At 41.9% G+C, this 21,648-nt stretch overlaps 1 protein-coding gene across 17 annotated transcripts in view; it reads left to right on the forward strand.

Moving 5' to 3' along the window:
* The window catches only part of AGAP1 (ArfGAP with GTPase domain, ankyrin repeat and PH domain 1), a 559,287-nt gene that overhangs the window by 364,418 nt on the left and 173,221 nt on the right, over window positions 1–21,648 (forward strand). For all 17 annotated transcript variants that reach the window (XM_070618668.1, XM_070618665.1, XM_070618663.1 and 14 more), the window contains one exon: window positions 8,419–8,587. In XM_070618668.1, coding sequence (XP_070474769.1) covers window positions 8,419–8,587 — 169 coding nt within the window. The remainder of the gene's footprint in view (window positions 1–8,418; window positions 8,588–21,648) is intronic.

A 21,648-nucleotide genomic window follows, 5' to 3' on the forward strand; every position in this document is an offset into this window, starting at 1 on the left:
CATAAAAATCAGAGGGCAGGTATTTCAGTATTTTTATTGGAGAAGAGTAGGAAGAGCCATTTGTTGAGGTCTTTGGGACTCTTTTCAAGCACTTCCTATATTATCTCAGTTAATAGTCACGACAATCCCAGGAGGCAAGAACTGTTATTACCTCTATTTTTGAAGATGTGGAAATGGGGACCCAGCATGAATAAGCAGTGTGCCCCCTGCACCCAACTCCTAAGGGATAGAGGTTGGATCCTGGGTGCTCTCACCCTGAGCCATCTGGCCAGGAGGAAGCTGACTCTGTCTTCTGTCGACTTCCTTAGTTTAAGAAACCAGAAGATGATGGTCATCAGAGAACTGACTCCTATTCATTGGAAATGAAGCTCATTCTATTACCGTAAACCGCCTTGGCGGGCAGGAGTGTTAAGAAAACAGAATAACCGTAAAAGCAACGCATCGGGAAAGAATAAAGAAGTTGACCTCTGAACAGCCCTGGTGAAAGTTTAAAATAGGAAGGAGTCCTTAAGTACTGTGATGGGCAGGAACTGAAGTGGAAACTCCCACTTCTCCTTGGGTCAAATGGCAGAAGGAAAGTCGTAGCATCGTTAGTGCCCTCAGAGGACAGATGTGTGGGCTCTTCTGTCTTACAAGTGCTGCATATTCTAGCAAATTCACCCCAAGGAATCTGAAGCTTTAAAGAACTTCTGATAGATCTCATCTCACGATGATGGAAATTCCTCTATGATTCACAGTTTCCGAGGTCTACTACTGGTCCAGTTGTTTCACGCCATATTTAATGATTGAAATGCCTGTACAGCTGAGCAATGGTGCTGGCTCCTTGACGTTCATGTTGTGAAATCTCACTCACGCTTGCCTTGGGAAGAAGCCTACAGTGAGCGAGACGACCGGAAGCCGTTTTCCTACCCGACACATTCATTTTGTACGGGCTAGGTTTGAGCACGCATGGGTTACAACTGGGTAATATTCAATTTAACCTAAAATGAGAAAAATCTTTCTTGCAGTGTAAGGCTCAATCTACCAGGTCAGTCAAGTCAGATACGATCAAGAAGCAAAAGGAAGATGCATAATTCAATTTGGAATTTTCTGCTATTTTGATTTAGATTATAATAACCCAAGCCCCCTGGGCTCATGTTGGACTTTGGCCCACACGTGTTGGATGCTGTGCCCTGAAGCACGTGGCCTGGAGATGTTGGCCCTGGCTGGAGGGTCAGAGCTCTCTGTTGTCCACGAAGCATGCCACCTCTGATCCCCTATGATCCTTCACCAACTCTCCCTTTTACCATGTCTTATGTAATTACCCGGGCCCAATAAAGCATTTATTAAGCAAAGAATCAGCTCATAACTGTAGCCTTTGCCTCAGTCACCCTTAGACATCCAATTTGCCACGTACCTTCATCCTGTGGTGGCCGCACGTCACACTGACACACACGTACAAGCATTAGTCAAGTGGTCTTTGAATGCTCCGGCAGCTCCGAAAGTGAAACACTGGATATTCTGTTGGCTGTCCTGGGAAACAAAATTATTTCTCAAAGGGTTTTATCCTTTAAAGTTGCCTCCTAGCCTGCTATTGTGGCTATGATCCTTTGGAGAGAGGGGAAAATTGTCTTCTTTCAGTGATGTGATCTGAAAGAAAGTGGCCAGAAGGTTTTTTCATAGTTTTACGAAATATTGTATCTTTTTAGTCACTTTCCTCTGTGCCTGTGACTGTGTATGAGGCTATTGTTTATGATTCTTAAGCGTGGGACTTGAGCATTCGCGTGGTCTCTTTGAACGGGCGATATGATGTATGTCTTTATAGATTCGTTTCCTTTGAAAATATTAAACGGAGTTTGGGAAAAGCAGTACATCTGACAATGGCTTCTCTTACATACTTTTTTGAGCCCAGAAGTAACGGTTTTTAAAAATAGAACTTCTACAGACTACTGCTTCCTTTTGAACCTGGACCTTCATGAAGTGTCGTGAAAACAGGGAATAATGAGTCATCCCTTTCCTCCAGGAGAAGACAGACAAGTCGGAAGAAACTTTCCAAAATCCTTGTTCTTCCCCCAGGCGTCTTCATAAAATCAGACTCACAGAGCCCTTGGCTGTTTCGTGAACATTCAGCTAGACTAGAGGTTCTCAAACCTTTTGTCCTCCGGAACCCCTTTACTTTCTTTAAAATCATTGAGGAACTCGAAAGAACTTTTGTGTCTGTGGATTGTATCTATTGATATTTTAGCATGATAGAAATTAAAACTGAGAAATCTTTGAAATCTTCATATAATTCATTTAAAATAACAAACCACCCACTAGGTAATATTATTACAGGAATACCATTTTCATGAAAAATATATTTTCCAAAAGAAAATCACGGGAAGAGTAGTGTTATTTTGCTTTTTTTTTTCCCCCCAAAGCTCTTGCATGTCTGGTTTAATGAAAGAGAGCTGTATTGTCATGTGCTTCTGCCTTCCCTCTGTTGTGATATGTTGTTTTGGTTAAAGTGTGTGAAGAAACTCTCACCTTAGAGATATTTAGTTGGAGGAAGGACGAGAATTCCAGCAGCCATTTCAGATCATTGTGGATGTTCTTGGGTGACGACACCAAAACTCAACGGGTGACAGTTTCTTAAATCTTAGGAATGCAGTGTGGAATCTGAAGCAATGTGAGATCACTAAGTTTTTCCTCCTCTGCTACGTTACAATCGAATGAATTGTCTTGCACTTTTCATGATCTTTTATCCCGGGGTGTGACACCATGCATCGGTCATTTAAAAAAATACTGTTTAACTGAGGTATGTAGATTTCCAGATGCTTTTCGTCATATAATCTTCAAAATCACATTCATTTGTATCACCATCAATCTTGTCAGAAAAGTCTGTAAGTGTTTGGAAGGTGTCAAGCTCATGGTGAGAGACACAAGTTTTCAAAATTCACCTTGTCGCTGGAAAGCCCAAATTTTATCATTGGCCGCTAATACTGTCAGCCGTTTTCCTTGCCATGGTTATTTTGTTCGTTTTCAGGAAAATATCAGGCAAGTACATAAGACTGAATGACCATGGTTAGTATCTGACATAGTCATTCTTTCAGGTAAAGATGTTGTCCCAGCGAAAATGTGGCTAGTTCAGCTTGCAACTCAAACAATTGCAGAAGTACTTTTTCGCAAAATCAACATCAGCCTTCAGGATGCGGCGGAAATGTCTTATGTCTGCTTTCCATGTCATCACCCAGAAAATTAAAAGACATGTCCTTAAGGGTTGAAATTTTTAAAAATCAGTAGGGTTTGGTTTTTTTTGGGGGGGGGGGGGGTATATTAAGAGCATTCTTAATTGAAACTGTTTTTGTTTGTTTTTATTTAGAGAGCATGGCAATGAATAATATAATGACTCCTAGTACAGTTTGTTGCCATGCCTTGACTACAAAGCCAGCAGTGTTACCCACTCTCCCATTTGCACCATCAAAGTGAATTCCAACACAGTGAAAAAGGCAGACAGTGTTTCGGAATTGTTTTAATATAGTTTTGAATTTGTGAACCCCTGATAGGGTGTCAAGGACCACACTTTGAAGATTGCTAGGCCAGATGATACAAAGAGGAAAAACCCAATTAGATTGCCTGTGGCAGAAAGGCCAAAGCAGATATCAGTATGTCCTAACACTTGTCTAACTTAGACAAAATATTGCATATTAATATAAAATATTAAATTTCTCAACATTTAGGTACAGTTAGAAACCAGAACTTACTGGGAAAACCTAATTGGAACAAAGATTTCTGTTATTTTTTCCATCACTGAATTATGGAAATGAGGAGTCTTATTACTTTTTTAAAGTATGTGTGAGTGAAATTGGAGTGATGTGGAGTACAGTATCTATACTGGACGAGAGTAGAGTTGGAAACATGGGTTTTATTCTGTTGACCTAATTTCAAAATGCCAATGGTATCATTTATGCATTTCAGCTTAGCTTTAAGATCTTGTTAACTGCTTTTAGTGCCCACACATCAAGCAAACCATCTCTCACCAGACAGCCAAAGGTAACGGCCGGATGGGAGGCAGTGAGAATCAATATACTAAGAGTATTTTTAGGAACTCTTGATGGATTGCTGTATTTTGAGCTTAACTTCAAGTGCCAAATGCCCCAGAGCTGACTAAGATGAACTCACCATTTACTGAGGACTGTACCGGCCGTCACGCACATCCAGGGCTCTGGGATCGCCAGGACAAGACGTACCCTCCTTTGCCTTTGCAGTTCTGTGGGTTTTTTTAGTAGCCTCATACAGTATTTTGAGGAAGACCTTATACCACTCTCCTTGCCAGAGCACAGGGTCACCTGGTTGATGACCTCCTCGTCCTGGTACTGTGCAACTGTGAGATTTTGGGACAACATCATACAGCAGCGAATCAATTAATTCTCCCTATCAGGAGGGACCTAGTATGCCAAGGCACTAATGACTCGGTGGCCCTCTCCGAGGGCAGCCCCACAGAAGGTGGGAGCCCCGTTAAGCTGTGCTTCTGTCAGCAAGCTGAAAGCTGTGGGTCTCTGACATGGCTCTCAATTGCTAGCAGGTTTCTCTCATTGCACCTCATTTGCATCTGGGACATCAATTAGCATGTTTGTTGAGGCTAATTGAATGAAACTCAATCATAGCTCTTAATTGCTTGACTATGTGAAAAGAAATCACATTAATGCAGCTAATTAAGTGTACAGCAATAGATGCAACATAATTAGGAGCGAAATGTAAAAAACAAGGGATGGCAAAGGTGCGGGAGCGGGCTTGCAGGGGGACGCCATGCACAGTTACGGAGGTAGCGACACGTTCGGGAGCGGGTCCCTTTGCTCCGGCGCCTGCTTGGAAAAAATAATCTGCACGATGAGCATGGACAACTTGAGAAGAAAAATGCAAATAGGTTTGCAATTACTACTTTTTCAAGCTGTTGAGGGGCAGGAGATGGCACCTCTGGGGGGCCTGGCTCTTGAGTGGGCCCCAGGGACTTGTTAAGTGCTGTTTAAAAGTACTTGGCTTTGAATTACCCTCATGCCTTGTTAAAGGGTTTTTTCCCCTTTTATCTTCGATCAGCATTTTCTGCAAAGAACGCAGAGAAGGGTACTATCTGTAACATTTGCATATCAAAATCAAGCTTGCTGTCTGTTTCACCCAGCGAGGGCCCTACCTCAGACCCATCGGGTGCACATCCCACTTCTGAGGAGGCGACATTGTTTAGTGGTTGTCGCTTTAATTCCGCAAGTACCAAGCTGGGGAGCGATGAAAAGGATGAGTTCTTGCAACAACAGAAAACTCAATCTCATTTCTCTTGGGAGAAGCCAGAAGCCCCAGACTCACGGGTCTGCATTCCACCTGTTTCTGAGCCACAAAGTCCAAGGGCTTTTATAGATTAAGCAATGCGTGTCGTAAAGTTTGTAAGACTCGTGGTGGCTTGAAATATAAGAATTGCCAAATTTATAGTCTGATTCTTCTTTTAGAATTAGCTCTTCTGAAGTTTCAGTGCCCAACTCAGGCAGGAAGACAGATCCCCGGGCCCATGCTGAGCCAAAGATAGATGTGTTCCCTTGACGCATTCAAATCCCGAGCAGACACTTGGTACGTTTCTATAATAATTTTAAATAAAATATCCTGGTTATTGTATGTTAAAACATGCCTATTAGAAGAGCCCATGCTGAGGCTCAGTCACTATCTGATTAGCCTCATTTTAGAGCCCATAAGCAATAAATGCTCAATTACGTTCCTGTTATTGTATTTTAATTTGTTAAGAATTGGCATTAAAGAAGAAAGTTATGGCAAGTTGATATTTTTAAAGGAGTAACTATGCAAGAGGGAATTCATTATTTACAAGCCTCAACTTTGGTTTTGAAACTTGGGTTTTGCTTATTTTGGGTGGACATTAATGGAAATAAATTACAGATGCTTAAGAACGACCTTTGTTTTTTTTAATGACCTTGACCGTTAGCCCTACACTAACCAAAGGACACTTCCTTCTTTGATGTTCACCATCCTCATGATGAGCTTGCTCACGAGACGTTCTTGCTTTCTTCCAGGCTGCCTTATCCTTCAGTTTAACTTAACGACAATAACTTTCTCTCCATCTTTGGTCCGCATCCTTTCAAAGTCACAGCTTTTCTCATGGTCAGTTGTATTTGGCGGGGTTTTCCGAGCATCTTGACTTCCATGTGGAGTCTTCAGTCTGTTCCCAGCCGGATACAGCCCGTCCCTTCCCCAAACCCGCAACTCTCCTCCAAGATGGCCAACCCCAGCCAGCCTGCCCTGCGCGCGCCAGGACCTCCCTCCCTGAGCTGCCCTGGGAGATCAGATGCACAGCTGGACCAGCCCGGGGTGGCTCCGTGCCTCTGCTGCCGGCTTCCGTGGCTGACAGCAGATGTGTGGGTGCAGGTATTTCTCTCTGGATGGTTTATCATCTGCTGAGGAAGGCCCAGCCTCGCCCCTCCCTCTGAAGAGCTGGTCTGAATTTGCCCCCACTGTGATGCAGCTTCTGATCTGATCTCCATTTGTCTTCTGTCCCGCGTTCCTCCTCGTTCTAGCCTCGGCTTTTTGAGGTTTTGTTCTGCACCAGGAATTGGTCATTTGAGGTCACTCCTGGGTGCTTGCCGAACCTTCTAGAGTTCTGTCGTCTCCACCAGAACGTCTCTCCCACCATGGCCGTGACCTCACATTATGTTGTTTCTCTTCCTGCCCTTCCTCCTCTGTTGAGAATTCCTCCACCCTCTTTCCTGAGTCTGAGTTGGCTCCCAAATGGCCCCGCCTCTAATTGCCTGGATTGTGAGGTGAAGTCTCTGCTCTTGATACTCAAGGCTGGCCCTCCCTCCTACAGATGGCGAAGAGAATGGCAGCTCTCTCATGCTCTCTGTCCTGAGGACCCACGTTTGCGTTCCTGCCCCTGTATTGGAATCTTGTACTTTTGGTTCCTTTCTGTATCATTTCTTCAATTGGCAAGCTGCCTGCTCATTGACAAACCAATGACTGCTTCTCAACCCCTTCACCAGCTGGCATTGTCCTGAAAGTGCCTGTTTCCCAGAAGCCACTGGGATCCTTCTCTTGGCTTCCATGCCACTCTCTGGGCCCCTCGAAGCTTCCTCTGTATACTGTGGCCAACTTTCCTCGTCCTACAGGCAGGGGCTCCATCCCTTGCACTTTGCTTCTAGAACTTTCTCTAGTTCTCTCTCTGCATCAGTTGACTCTGTTAGTTGGCAGTTACAAGCAAACGGCTCACTTTTCCAACCTCCCTGAGTCCCTTGCAGCCCACACCCTGGTTTGTTTGGCAGTTCTTCTAAAATTACGTTGACCTGAACTTCATTGCTTATACTAAATACAAATTTATTGGTTTTTCCCTTTATATTCCAAAAGGAATCCAACAAGATTCTGCCAAAGAAGGAATCTGTTTATTTCATTTCCTGCTTAGTCTTAAAACACTTGAAATGCTTTATACCTAAGAGCAATGTAGAATATATCCTTTCTTAATGTGCACTGTTGATTTAATAATATGTCTACGGAGACAAGGAGATTCATTGACCAGAAAGTGCATGAAAGGGTCGTAACTCCTAATTTGCCAACCGGCCCCTCCCCCTGGCTCTCGGTTGTCCTCTCCCCTTTCCCCACCCATCAGCCAATTATTAGGTATTCTTTTGCTTCTCACTGATTTGTTGAGTGACTGCGCCAAGAATTTCACCATCTATCTAGGTGTCCCTATTGTTCCCTGATAACTTCTAGTCATTCGCCTCCAAAGCATAGAGAACAGCAAGATACTTCTTCCAAGTACAGTGTGCTACTTGGAGAAGCATACTTCTTGAGTACCAAATAATGTACTTCCCTCTTTTTTATCATCCGGCTGTTACACCTCCATCCATGACCTCCGTGTTGTTTCAGCACCATACCACTGACACCGCGGACATCTTCCTGGTCCTGAATAAAATGCTTGACTTTTTATGTAGAGTTTCCTCCTGAGTTCCCACCAGACAGCTTCAGTGTTATCTACATGTTTAATGGTATTGCCATCTGAGACAGCAAGGTTTTACAAAACAGTTTCTATTCCATGAAATTTTACCTACAACTTATAGGAAGAGCCAGGTTCCTAAGCTGCCATCTAATTAGCAGCAGGTCAAAAAATATGATTTCATGTGCATACTTATTTCTTCAGCTGGTTTCTAATCCCCCTTAATGGAAGCATCTGCTGTGTCACCTTGTATTTCCAGGGCCTGGGTTAGTTCAGGACACAGAGGCAGAGCTCTGATTTCAATATAATGATGATGCCTTCAGTACTAGACAGATCAGAACCTCATTATTTTTAAAATGCTTGCCACAGTGGAAGGGTCATAGGATTACAATTCACGATGTCTAATAGAACCCCTTGTCCTAGATTGTAAAAGGCCTTCTTTTTAATCTCTCTTGGATGTTTAACATTTTGAACAGGATTACATGCAGAATGTTCATGGTAAAGAGATTGACCTTCTGAGAACCACTGTGAAAGTCCCAGGGAAGAGGCCACCCCGAGCCACGTCGGCCTGTGCGCCCATCTCCAGCCCTAAAACCAATGGCCTGTCCAAGGACATGAGCAGTTTACACATCTCACCAAATTCAGGTAAGCTTACAGCCGACATGCCTAAGAAATCAAGTATGGCGGCAGCGATGGAGGGTGCTGGCTGAGGACAGTGTTGAGCTCTTTTGGTTAAGTGGAGACCTTAGATTAAGGTTTAGAAGCCTCATCTCTTCTGTGGATGATCGTTTCCTCTACACCGGTGGGTTCCATGACTGCCAACAACAAATGGTGGCACTGAGTCACAGCTGCACAAACCAAACCTCTAGGTTTTCCCACGGCTGGTAGTTGAAAATAGATTTTTATATATGGTTGAGGATTTAAGGGCCTTGTAAAATACGTGAATTCATTGTTAAAGTATCAAGGATTAGTATCAACTAATTTGTAGTAACTCTGTGTATAGAAGTAGAAAAGCCATGTGGAGCAAGATTTAAAGGAAACCATCACACTTACAGAAAATTTACATTCTCTCAGTTTTATATTGTAGCTATTATGTTATTCTTTGACACAACTTTAGTTGTCTTTATTCTCTTTTGAAGGAGAATTGTTTTTCCTTCAGGATCAGAGAACGTTAGTGTTTTCTCAACGTTAGATGTGTCTAGGAATTCCTGACCTTGGTGTACAATTGTAAGCCGTTGAAAGTGTCATGGTTCATTTTTGTTGAAGAGTCTTGGCAAATGATTGTCCTCTGACTTTAATGTTCCCTTGGTTGCTTATCAGAGAAGAAGGTGTTAAAAGCTGCTTGAATCTTCCCACTAACAAACTCAAACTCTTTCAACATGTGCAATCCCTTCATAAATTTTAGTTCTATTTTTCCAGGAAAAATTTCCTTTCTTGTCTCTAGCCTATGTCGAATCTTCTCAAAATAGATTTCTGTTCTGCAGTCATTTCTAGCATATGTGTCTGCTTCTTAAAGATGCTGCATTTTTCTCTTTCTGAAATGTTATATGCTTTTAAAGAGGGATGTGTTGACCCTGCAGATCTGTGGTGTAAATGACATTGGTTGGTGAAAGCGGGGTAATAAAAAGGAGAGAGAATTTGGGGTCCACCAGCCTGGGTTCTACTGTGTGGTTCTACTGTGTGGCGTTGGGCAGGTAACTCAATGATGCTTTACCAGGACACTGGCTGGTCTTGCCTCGCCTGCCTATGACACAGAGAGGTGATGGCAGGTGAGAGAACATGTGAAAGTGCTGCGAAACTCATAAAGTACGACATAAATGTCAGCTGTTGTTACTAATTAAAATAAAACTGGACTTTCTGCTAACAGACATCAATTCATTCCAGAAAGGTGATAAGTTTATTTTGCTGGCCTCTTAGGACCTGCTGACCTTTCTTCCTAGGCATACATGGTGTTTTCCTTTTCAGGATGGTGTGCTAATGTTGTGGGATGGGAAGGGAGAAAAGTGCCCAAGAAAAAAATGTGTCTATAGTAAATAAAAAGCTAATGCCTTCATTACTTTATTTATTCAAAAAGAATTTATTGCATACCTCTTCTGTGCCAGGAACTGTGTGTACTGTGAATACGGAGTCCCTGACCTTCAGAACTTATATATGAGGCAGTCACCTTATAACTGGCTAATTTTTCCACTTCCCCTTCTAACCCATCATGTCACATCTGTCCATTTATTTATGCAAGTCGGCGCACATATGGAGTTTCTGATGTGTACTAGACACAGTCCTGAGCTAAGGGAACACAGAAGAATAAGACATAATGCCACCCTCAGGGATCTCACCCTCTGGGAGGTGGAAAGGACACAAGCAGACTGGCAAATGCGGTGCGGTGCGGTGCGGCAGGCCATAGCAGGGGTACGTAAGGGGGCATGAAGGCCCAGTGCTGATGTGGTCGGCTCTACCCCAGGAGGTTGGGGAGGCTTCAGGGCGTGGGGGACTCTTGGGCTGGGTGTGAAGAAAGAATGGGAACTCACCAGGCACATAGGATGAGGGGAGAGTGCTGGATATGCAAGACTTGGAGTTTGAACTTCTTAATCTGGAGATGTGTGTTCTTTTGGTGCTCAACTGCCACTTGTTGTCCTAAGGAAAGTGGAATGTTTGGTAACAAACAGAAAATTAAAAATGTCATATAAACCTGACCGTATCCCGTGGAGTAGGTATGTCATGGGCCTCGGCTCAGGGAGTGAGTTTTCCATGCCCAGCTTCGTTCTCTTTAAGACTCTTGCTATTGGGTGGATGGGAGGGCTCGGAGCATGGTTGAAATCCCTTTTCTCTGGTCACACCCTCACTTTACTGCAGCACGTCTTTTCCTGAGCCAGGTTAATCTCCGTACAGGGAGCCTGGCTGATTTTTTTGGATTGCAAGTAGGGACGTGAAAGTGGGGTATGATGTCCTCGGGAGCACAGTACCACTTCAGGGGAAGAAAGTGCCTCCTGGTCACGGCTGTGCTCGGGGATGTGGCAACCCTCGTCTCGGCATGCAAGTGACGTCATCGGCAGGTGTCCAGGAAGAGCATCCCTTCCTTCTGTTGTTCATAGAGCGCTCACGTGAAGAATTCCAACAGAGCAAATTCAATTTGAAGCAAACTGATGCTAGTTTTAACTGATGGACTTTTAGCTAAAAATCGGTATAAGTTATTTTAGAGCTTTTTGCTAAAGAATTTAACATGCTATTCTAGCCTTATCCTTCATTCTCGACTCGTTTGAAGTCTGCTGTTTTATTTTAGAGCTCTGGGTTAACTGCAGACATTTGTTTCTTTTTATGCTTCCTTTTCTCTTTGATTTTCCTTATTTCAATGTTATTGAATTAGATCAATGTTTTGTGCCTTGCTTTCTAGTAACTTTTGCATTCACATAGACCTGAAATATGTATGTACCAGAATCTTTGTGCATGACACTTGTTATTGTCTTAGAATAAATGTCCTTAAGTGAACTCTCTATAAGATTCTTGATACATATTTCCAAATTAATTTCTAGAAAGGTTTTTGTATAAAATACTCTTCCATTCATAAAGTGAGTGCCCATTTCACCCCCATACACTTGTTAGCATTGCTATTAATTATCATTTTTAGACTTTAAGCTAATCTGATAAGCAATAAAAATATCTCGTGTTTTATCTGAATTTCTTCAATTAGTAGTGAGGTTGAACATCTGATGATTACTGGTCATACATATTTCTTACGTTGTAATTGTTTAGATGTATCCTTTGCCCATTTTTGCACTAGATGTTTGTCTTTTTCTTATTGATATGTAAGAACTCTTTATATATTAAGGGTATTAAGACTTTATGATATATTTTGCAGCTATTTCCCCAGTTCATTATTTGCTTTTTAAATTCTGTGGTCTTGTTTACATATAGAGGTTTCCCCTGTTGAATATATAATCAAATCATGAGCATTATACTTCTGTGGTTTCTACTTTAGATAGTTAGAAAGCCCTTAATAATCCTGAAATCAAATCACAATTCATATATATATTTTTTTGAGTTTTACAATTTTATTATTGTTTTTCTCTTTTATAAAAAGTATTTGTAAATATTTAACCCCTAACCCACCTTTAATTTGTTTGGGTTGATTATATATGGTAGGAAATCTAATTAAACTTTTTCTTCAAATAGATTACTAACTGTTCTTTCTCTCTTTGTTAAGTTGTTTCCTTTCCCTGTCTATTCTATTTGTCACCTTTATTGTACAACTAACTCATTTTACCAAATAAGCTATGTTTCTGGGCCCAAGAACCTGTTCCATTGACCTGCTGACTCCACTTTGTCTTGTCCTCTGTGGGTTTACCACACTGTCTTAGATTTATGACTCAGTTTATATCTGGTAATATAACACAGCTTAATACTCTTTTATTTTATAGTTTTTTTGGCTATTGCTACCCATTTATTTTTTTCCAATAAACTTCAAAGTAACTTGAAACCTTCTCTTTTCCCCTAAAACTAATCCCATTGTGACTCTAATTGGCATTACTGTTATTTTTTTTTTTAACCTATCAGTTGTGGAGCAACTGACATCTTTACTATATTGAGTTTCTTACCACAGAACACAATTGTTTCCCAATTTATTCAAACTTAGTATCTATCCCTCAGTAAAGTCTAACATTTTTTGTCATTTAGATCCTGTATGTGTCTTCTTAATCCACTCTGTTAGTTTATATTTTTTTGGTGAAATGTGAGACTGATCTTTTTTTTTGAGGGAGGGGATGTTGTCTATTACATCATCTATTGGCAAGAAATAAGAAAGCTCCTAATTCTTGCTTTTTTCATATCCAGCCATCTTACTGAATTCTTGTTAGTTGGAATACCTAGATGGATGTTTCTGTTGATTTTCTAGTATATGGTCATAATGCCTTCCATATTTCAAATATTGTAATGCCTAACTGTATGTCAGTGTTGACTTTTAGTTTTTACCAACCAATTTAATGATTCAGATACTTCATTGCTTTGCCTCCTGTACCATTCACTTAGCATCGTTATTGAGTCTGCTGTATGCCCAGCCCTGATGAGTGCTTTGGAGATTTGGGGGCAATACAAGACCCTCCCTCCAGGGACCTTACACTCCAGGGGCGGTGGAGGAGTCAGAAGATAAACAAACACAAATAAGACCATTGAAGTTGGTGGTCAATGCTAAGAAGACAAAGGGGGCAATTGGATGGAAAATTACTCATGGGAGGGGGGCTTATGTTATTTCTAGTATTGGGGAGTCGTTCGCCGGTATTGGAATGTTGACTGCATTTCACACATTAAAATGCGAGAAAAGTGATGATCTTAATGTCAAGCTTTGCCATGGCCTTGGGGAAGAGGGAGAAAAACACACTGTCAGAGTAGCTGCCTTGCATGCAGACAACTGAGCCGAGGTCTCACTTTTGGGCTCGCACGTTAACCAAAGCAGAAGAGCTGCAGTGAAAATGGGGCAGCTCCAAACTCCATCAGGTGGTTGTGGAGTGCAGGCATAGCAGGCACAGGGCGCTGAGGGTCTCATTCAAGAAGAGCTGGCCGGTGCGTTCCTTGCCACCGACACCACTGGGAGAGAAAGTAAGCAACGTGCCTGGGGAAGGCAGAGCTCCTGATGTGGATGCTGAGGCTTGAAGGGAAGGAGGCAGACTGGGAAGCTCTGACCGTAAGGGACATAAAGTGCACCAACCTGCCCACAAACCCCTGCACCGTCGGTCTAAAGTGAACCCACCAATCAGTATGTGCCACACACTTGCTCAAAGGCTGAGGAGAAAACCCGTCCTCTGCCTGATCAACCCACATGCTCTTACTCATAAATACGAATGCACAACCAAGACGTCTGTGGAAACCAATAGTAAAAATGTGGAGGACCAAGACAGACAAAAGGACAACTGATCCTAGAAGAAGGACAGTGATAACTTGGGGAAAGGGAATTTAAGAGGAAATTATGACTACTATTATCAGGAAGACGTAAGAGGTTAGGTGTTATATCCATAAAATGAAACCAATCAAAAATTCTCTGAAAAATCTAGGGATCGAGAGTTCTTGGAAATTAAAGAAAAAAGGTTGCAAAAATAAAAAGTTCAATGAATAGATTAAATACTGTAAAGAACATGGCTAAAGACACTGTTGATGATCAAAGATATAATAGAAGAAAATATGCCAGAGGGGACACTGGACATGCCACTATCTTCCCATTTGAAGAGTCAAGTACCAAGTTGAATGGGAGAGGAAGCTCTATAAACATAAATAAAATCCTAAAAAGCATCCCAGATAGGAGAAGTGAGAGGTTACCTACTGAGGGAGGGAACTCTGATGGACTGTGGACTTCTCAAGAGCAACTCCACCTGCTAAAAGACAGTGGAAGAATTTCCTCCTAAGGACAAATAATTTTTTTTTTTTGAGGAACATCAGCCCTGAGCTAACATCTGCTGCCAGTCCTCCTCTTTTTGCTGAGGAAGACTGGCCCTGAGCTAACATCCATGCCCATCTTCCTCTACTTTATATGTGGGACGCCTACCACAGCATGGCTTTTGCCAAGTGGTGCCACGTCTGCACCTGGGATCCGAACCAGCGAACCCTGGGCCACCGAGAAGTGGAACGTGCGAACTTAACTGCTGCACCACCGGGCTGGCCGCAGGACAAATAATTTTGAACCTAGAAGCCTATGCAGAGCCCAACTATTATCAATCAAATGTGAAGGTAGAAAACAAGACATTTTGAGATGACATTCAGGGATATAGAACATTTCCCTCTCAATAGCTTTTTGAAAAAATTACTTAGGCATCTACTCCAGCAAAAAAAAAAAAAGAAGAAAAAGAAAAAGAAAAATCCAAGTTATTTATTTTGTCAGGCCTGGTTAGATTCCCTCTTCTGCATCATATCTCCCCCTGCCTCCAAGGTCACTCATTCAGGATGCCCATGGCAAGTATCTGCCATATCTATGCCTTTGGCATGGAACCTGCCTTGCCATTCTAATGAAACCCATCAGAGGCCACATTTCAGAGAACCTACCCAACTATATCTTCAGATATACTTCCACAGAAGGCAGTCAAATGTCCAAAAGCACTTTCTGACATGAGTTTGGGGCCAGGCCGGTTTGGTAGAATTGGATGCACATATGACAGAATGCAGAGTTGTAGAGTTATTTGGACGTTTAAGTAGAGAGCAGGAAAACATAATGGCCAACAGCAGGGGCTTTGAAGTCAGAAATACTCAACTGAATCCCCCTCCGCCATCTTAGGACCTTGTGAGGGTCTGTCTCTAAACCTCAGCTTCCTCTTCTTTAAAATGGGAAAATGGTACCTCCCTCCATCCTTGTGAGGATAACACAGTAGTTGCCTTTCCAAAGCTCAACCCAGGGTGACTTTTCAGAATTGTACCAGGAATCCATCCTAATAGCTGTGCTTGTCACTAGTGAAGAAAAGGAGGGAAGAGGGGAGAGAAATTGTCTTCAAATTAATTTTTAAATGCCATGGCGTGTTTGTTTATATAGCCTTTGAGTAGACATGATGGGTGAGATTTGACATACCCATGCCCCCCCACACAAGCAGCATTGCCCCTGTGATGCAGCGACCCGGGCGGGCAGGAGATGTGCTCTTCCGGACGTCCCTGGATCTCCCTGGGGTGCCCTGCTCCAGTGTGCCCCATCCTCTCTTGATACCTGTGTTCTCATAACTCCTGATTGCGACATTTTGTTCCGAGATGACGCATGTCTTCTTGTCCCTCACGTGTGTCTTTGTTGGGTATTTGCAACTGTGGCTATGTTTTTATGCTAACAGATTGATTCGTGGACCTTTGTCCTGGGAAACCTTTTCCCCCACTTCTCCCCCCCTTCCCCTACCCCAGGCCCCCAGTGGTTTCAACATATTAAAGCCGTCGGGAGGGCGGAGGCCGATTTTCCAGGGATGGGGGCGGGGATCTCGATGTGTTTGGAGTATTGAACTGCCGTTGACATCTGAAGTCTCAACCATGCTGTTTTCCTCCACACTTCAGTAATCAGGACATCCAGCAAACCCATAAAAAACCAAACTAATAGCATGAATATTCAGTGACCTAGAATACTAATTATTGTCATGAATATTAATGCGATCGGACTTGCTTTTTCCTCTCCTCTTTCTCTCCCGTCCTCTTTCTCCCTCTCTCCCTCTCTCTTTTTTTCCACTTAGCCGGCTCTAAAGATGGGTCATAATGAGAGCATTTAAGAGGGAGCGCGCTCTCCTCCGTGACAGGGGCTGGGGTAATAAGGAGAGCTTGATTAACGCGGTGCACTTGGGGGAGAGATGAGAGGCTTCACGTGGGCCTGTTCGGGGGAGGCAATGAGACACCGGCAGCTCTGTTGCTGCTCCCGGAGATTAATGAGGCCTAAGAGTGCATTAGGAACAGTGACAAAGGTTTGATCTAATGGGCTCAGTCATTTTTCCTTTGAGTGACAGACGCACAGAAGTAATTGGCTGTGCAGAATGGGAGCTCATTGGCGGTACTTAAGGATACATTATCCCCGTTGTGTGGCCCGCAGAGGCTGTTTATCAAAACTGCTCACACTGCAGACGCCGAGTCGCTAAGCTGCTGTTACAGTGGTAATAGCTATTAAAAAAAAAAAACAACGCAACATCAAAACTAGATCCGTTGTTGTCTCGTGGAAACAAAGTTTTTCTTTGTTTAGTTTCAAATGGTCTAGAAAACATTTTACTAACTCTGGAGTCTGTTCTGGGTCCTGAATGAGCTGTGCCCGTGCGCCTGCGTCCCCTCCCGGTTTGTCGAGTGGCACGCTGCTCACGAGAACCTCAGTCTGGCTTCTCACCCTGTTTCTGCCTTGGGCACCTGCTCGTATCCCACCCTTTGGACTTTGTTTATGACGTTAATCCTCGGATACATAAATTGGGTGCTTTTGCTAAACCCCTTTCTAGCAACTTGGTAGAACACTCGCAAACGAAAGCCTTATTGGCTTAACATTATTTTGCTAAAAATTAATCAAAAGATCAGTATCATGGGATATTTGCTTCCATAAACCAGGTTTTATTGGAGTAGGTTTTGATGACTATTTAATAATTCATTATTTTTAGGGGAAGAAATAAACATTTTGTGGGGTTTCTCTTAGACTAAAATTTCAGGAAGTCAGCTACATTGGAAATTAAAAGACACTGAAGTTATTATTTTTTTCTCTAAAAGAGTTACAGCATCTTCAGCTTTTATGAGAAATGCATCCTTATTGTTAGCTGTTTCTGTGTTTATACATTTCTCCCACTGAGGTTTAGGCAAATTTCTGTTATTGTTTCCATCATTAAATTGTTAACTCTTTGAGACATAGACCATTATTTCTCCTTCTTTGTTATCCTCTCCTAGTTTCCTGACCTAGCAATTATTTTTTCATTAAGTGAACATTACTGAGCATTGCCCATCATGTGAAATGTAAGTGATCAATATTGGCAATAAGTATTGTTTGGTTTCTTTCTGATAATAGTTCTTCCATTGTGGTATTCTCTGGTCAGCATGGTGGGGTCCAGTTCAAAAGTAAATCAGAATCATTTCTTCCAATTTAAGGAAACCTTCTTCAATTATTTGAACTCCAAATGGAGCATTCTTTTTTGTAAGAACTGACAAAAGCATCTTGATCTTTGATGATTTCCATTAAAAACGTAAGAAGGATGTTAGAGATACTGAGCTATACATTTCCATGGGAACAGATATCTCTATAAATAAATAAAAAATTGGTTTAGAAACGTTTTTTCCCCTCTCAAAAATATGTGTGTTTGGTGAAGAATAGTGTTTCAGCTGTTGACATGATGCTTTCAAGACCAAAATGGCCAGCATGGGAAGAGTATGGAAAGGGGAGGGCGCTGAGGCCATCTCTGCGGATTGTCCCAGCAGCCTTCTGGGAGGCAGCTGACCAAGGTGCTGGAACCCGGGTCTCGGGAAAGAGCCTTTCTGTGCTGGGGTCAAGTCTGTAATTGGCCTGCATGCTACATTCTTGTTCCCACGTTGACAGAGGAGGATTTTTCAAAGCGGTTGTGAGAGTTTGCCCTCTCCAAAGCTTGTGGCCCAGTGTTTTTTAGTTACCACTCCACAGGGAACGTCCGTCTTTCTAGGATATTTCTAGGGAATGGTAAAATCCGAAAGCATCCTGAGCCGCTGACAGGCAGCCCACCTTCACGTCGTCAGAGCCCTGAACCTGGGTGTGCTCTCACTCCTATGGGATTTCTCTACTCAGTTCTAAGAGATGATTTTATAAGCACTGGAAGGGAGAGAAAGAAGTCAGAGTAGGACTTCTGAGCCTGGAGCTGCGTGACCACCTTGGCTTCCTCCGTGAAACCTCCCTCAGAACAGTGCTGTCAAATCAACATGAATTTTGTGCAAAATACACCTATTGCATTTGTCATATAAAAGAGAAAGACTATTTTTAAATGGAACTATTAGAGCAAAAGCAGAAAGTGAACACTTGAATTAAGTTGTCAGGGGTATAATACCAAATAAGAAACTAGGGGATAAGATAGGGACATCTTAGAATTTATGTTTTATAAAACATTATTACTTGAGTGCTATAATCATATTTTCTTTCTTAAAGGAAAATCCTTAGTTTGATTCTCCTTTTGGGTAATATTGCCATACCTTCATTATCGCCACATTACATATAAACTTGTTCGTATAATTCATACCAAGAAATGGAGTGTCGCTAAGTAAGCATTGTGCAAATGAGCATAAGTAAGCGTTATGATGGCACTTGCCATAAACACCTCAGAATCTGTCATAGCAAGTGTTCCTTAAGCTGATAAAAATGGGCAAGAGGAGAAGTGCAGTGATGGATATTGTGCTGTAGCTGGAAAAAGCAGACTTTGTCTTTGGAATAAATATTTAAACTTATTTATAAATGTAATCACTAAAATGAGAACTTACCATCTGATGTGCTTAATATTTTCATCTTTACTGGTACCCAATACCAGATTATAGCCATCCCCAAGGTGGAGCAGTAACCCAGCGATGGGATGTGAGTGGGGTCTCTGGTTCTCTAGCTCGCCTTTCCCCATCTCGGGTTATGTCACTCATCCACTGTTTGCATCATGTCCTAAGCACATGATTTCTTTTCTTCCTCTCTTTCCTTTTATAAACTCTGACAACTTTAGCATAACTGATTGTCATCCTTTTGGAGTTTTGGAAGACTGAGAGTGGTAAGTGTGTCATTGAGCTGTCCCGGTGCTGAGCACTGCACTGGTCCAGGTAGTAGGGGTTCAAGAGAAATACCATCGAGTGAATGAGTGTTTGGGCTCATGCCAAGTCACGTTGACTATAACACCAAACCACAGACATGCGGCAAACAACATGAACAGTCTACACACAAAGAGACACCATCACGAGAGAAACACAAGGAAAATATTCAGACCTTTTAGATTTTAAAGAGAAAATTAGCAATAGTACCATTTTAAGCTTTTGCTAGATGATAAACTATAGAGAAATGGAAAACCCAGTCTTGGTGAGATTTATAACAATATCTGCAGAGGCTTTCCAGTCAACAAAGTGTTTTATGTAATTTGATCCTTTTATCAACCACATGGGGCATATTATTATCATCATTATTGTCACCATTTTATTATTGTTATTATTATTATATCCATTTTACAAATTATGGACTGATTGTTTTCAAGATGCCCAGGTTCTATCTTCTTTTAGCCCACTGGTCATTAAGAAAATTAATTAGCAACATATAGCATGAATCCGAGAGGTGTTAATGCTGTTTTACCCACTGATAACTCTTCTGGGATTCTATGCTATGGAAAAATCTCAAAGTAGAAGATGTCCTTTGCAGTATTGTTTATAATAATGAGAAATTGGAAACAGCCAAAACTATCCAGAAGTAGAAAAACAATAGTATAAATTATCTACATTAAATCAGTAAGATGTTATACATATCTAAAATTATTACAAAGATAATAGAATAATATGGGGAAATGGAAGGAAGTCATATTAAAGAAGTAGAATATAAAGTTGCATCTTTCCTGTGGTCACACCAATATTGGGTAGGCTTCTAATTTACATTTTTTATATATCTGTATAATTTTGCAATATAAGTTTTAAGAAATTGGTACAACAAACAGACTCTCATTTTTTTCCCCCTTGGCATCACAATTAGAATAGGGAGAAAGAATAAAATGAGCTATTTCCACATTTTAGAAAATAAACGTGAACTGTCCAGTTCCAGGATTTCCAATTCTGAGGCTGGCCACAAGGTTATAATTCGTAGTCATTACATCTGCCATCACCATTTAGTGTGGACTCATACATTCTTTTTTCTCTGATAAGCATACTGCAGAAAACAGATAACAAAAAAACTACACAGCAGTCAGGGAGAAACACAAGAGTGCCATCTCAATAGAAGATGTGTTGGATTGCAGTCCTTTGCAAAGCAAATACCACAGAAGGCAGAGTCCTGGATGCACCTTTAAGAAAAGATACTGAATGTGTCCTTGGGAAAAAAAAAAAACAAAACTCTCTTAGCCTGCAATCCTGGTTGCCAAAAGGAAGGCAGATTTCCAATGCAAATAGTGACGCAAATGGGCCTTGCTCACAGCCCTTAAATCATTGGTATCTCACTTTTTATGGTAGTGTTGTGAATTATATCCTTTTTGGGTTTATAATTAGAGGACGGAACAGATGGCGGAGGCCTCATTGGAGGTGATGTGGCCACTGGAATAGGCTTCACTGTCCAGTCCTGATTCCAGCAAACTCGTCTCCCCACCCGTGCTCACAGCAGGGCGTGGTGCCACTCTGGGTTTGCGAGGAAAGCTCGCGCTCTGAGCTTTTATAACATTGGAAGCTACATAGGAATGAAAGGGGATGTTTCTAAGAGTGAGGCGTCTGAGGGGAAGAGTGAGTTCTTATCCATCATATCCTGTAATTGTGAATTTTTTAATTATAAAATTGCACACTGGAAATGCGTGAATGCTTTACACAGGTGCTGATAGAATGCTCTGGGTGTCTCTCCCCGACTCTCTCGGGGCACTTAGAGCTTCAGCATCACCTATTGCCAAGAGATGCTGCTCTTCAGCCTATTGAACCCATAAGTCCAATGCCTGGTACTTTTTTCCTAGTTAAAGCCTTTGGTAAGATCAAGTCCTGTTTGTGAAGATGGACCAAAATCACAACATGCAGTGGGCAAAATTTTGTATTTTCAAGGAAGCTGTTGATGAATCTCTTTGAAGGCCATGAAAAGCCTTATCTCAGAGTATATTTTTAAAAATCCGAATGCGCTATTTTTAATGTAATAAGCCTATAGCTTAAAAGAGGAGTTCTGTCTTTGATGTCATTTGGTGGATGAAAACATCCTTGTTCAATAGAAAGCCAGCATCTTTTTCATGCTCGTTTGAGATCAGTTCAGGCAACATACTGATATTCGTTCAGATATAAATGCCATAGTCACTTTGAAATGCAAATTGTTTAAAGAAAAATAGCATATGGTGGAGGTAAGTACCTTTTCAAATCAACTCTTACACTTTAGGGATGTAAGTAAAGCTAAAATTATTCTTGGGCAAGAATCTGGCGCCTTTGACACATGGAAGCTTGCTCTAATCAGGGCGGCGCGGTAAGCACACACATATCCATATCAAGGAGATGGCGCTGGGGGGCCGTGGATTAGCATGGTAATGCAGCCGCCCCCTGCTAGTCGGGCCAGTAGCCAGCTGTTCAGTAGATGGGGTATTGGAGGAAAC

This window comes from Equus przewalskii, chromosome 5, assembly GCF_037783145.1.
Source record: "Equus przewalskii isolate Varuska chromosome 5, EquPr2, whole genome shotgun sequence".
Taxonomy (NCBI): domain Eukaryota; kingdom Metazoa; phylum Chordata; class Mammalia; order Perissodactyla; family Equidae; genus Equus; species Equus przewalskii.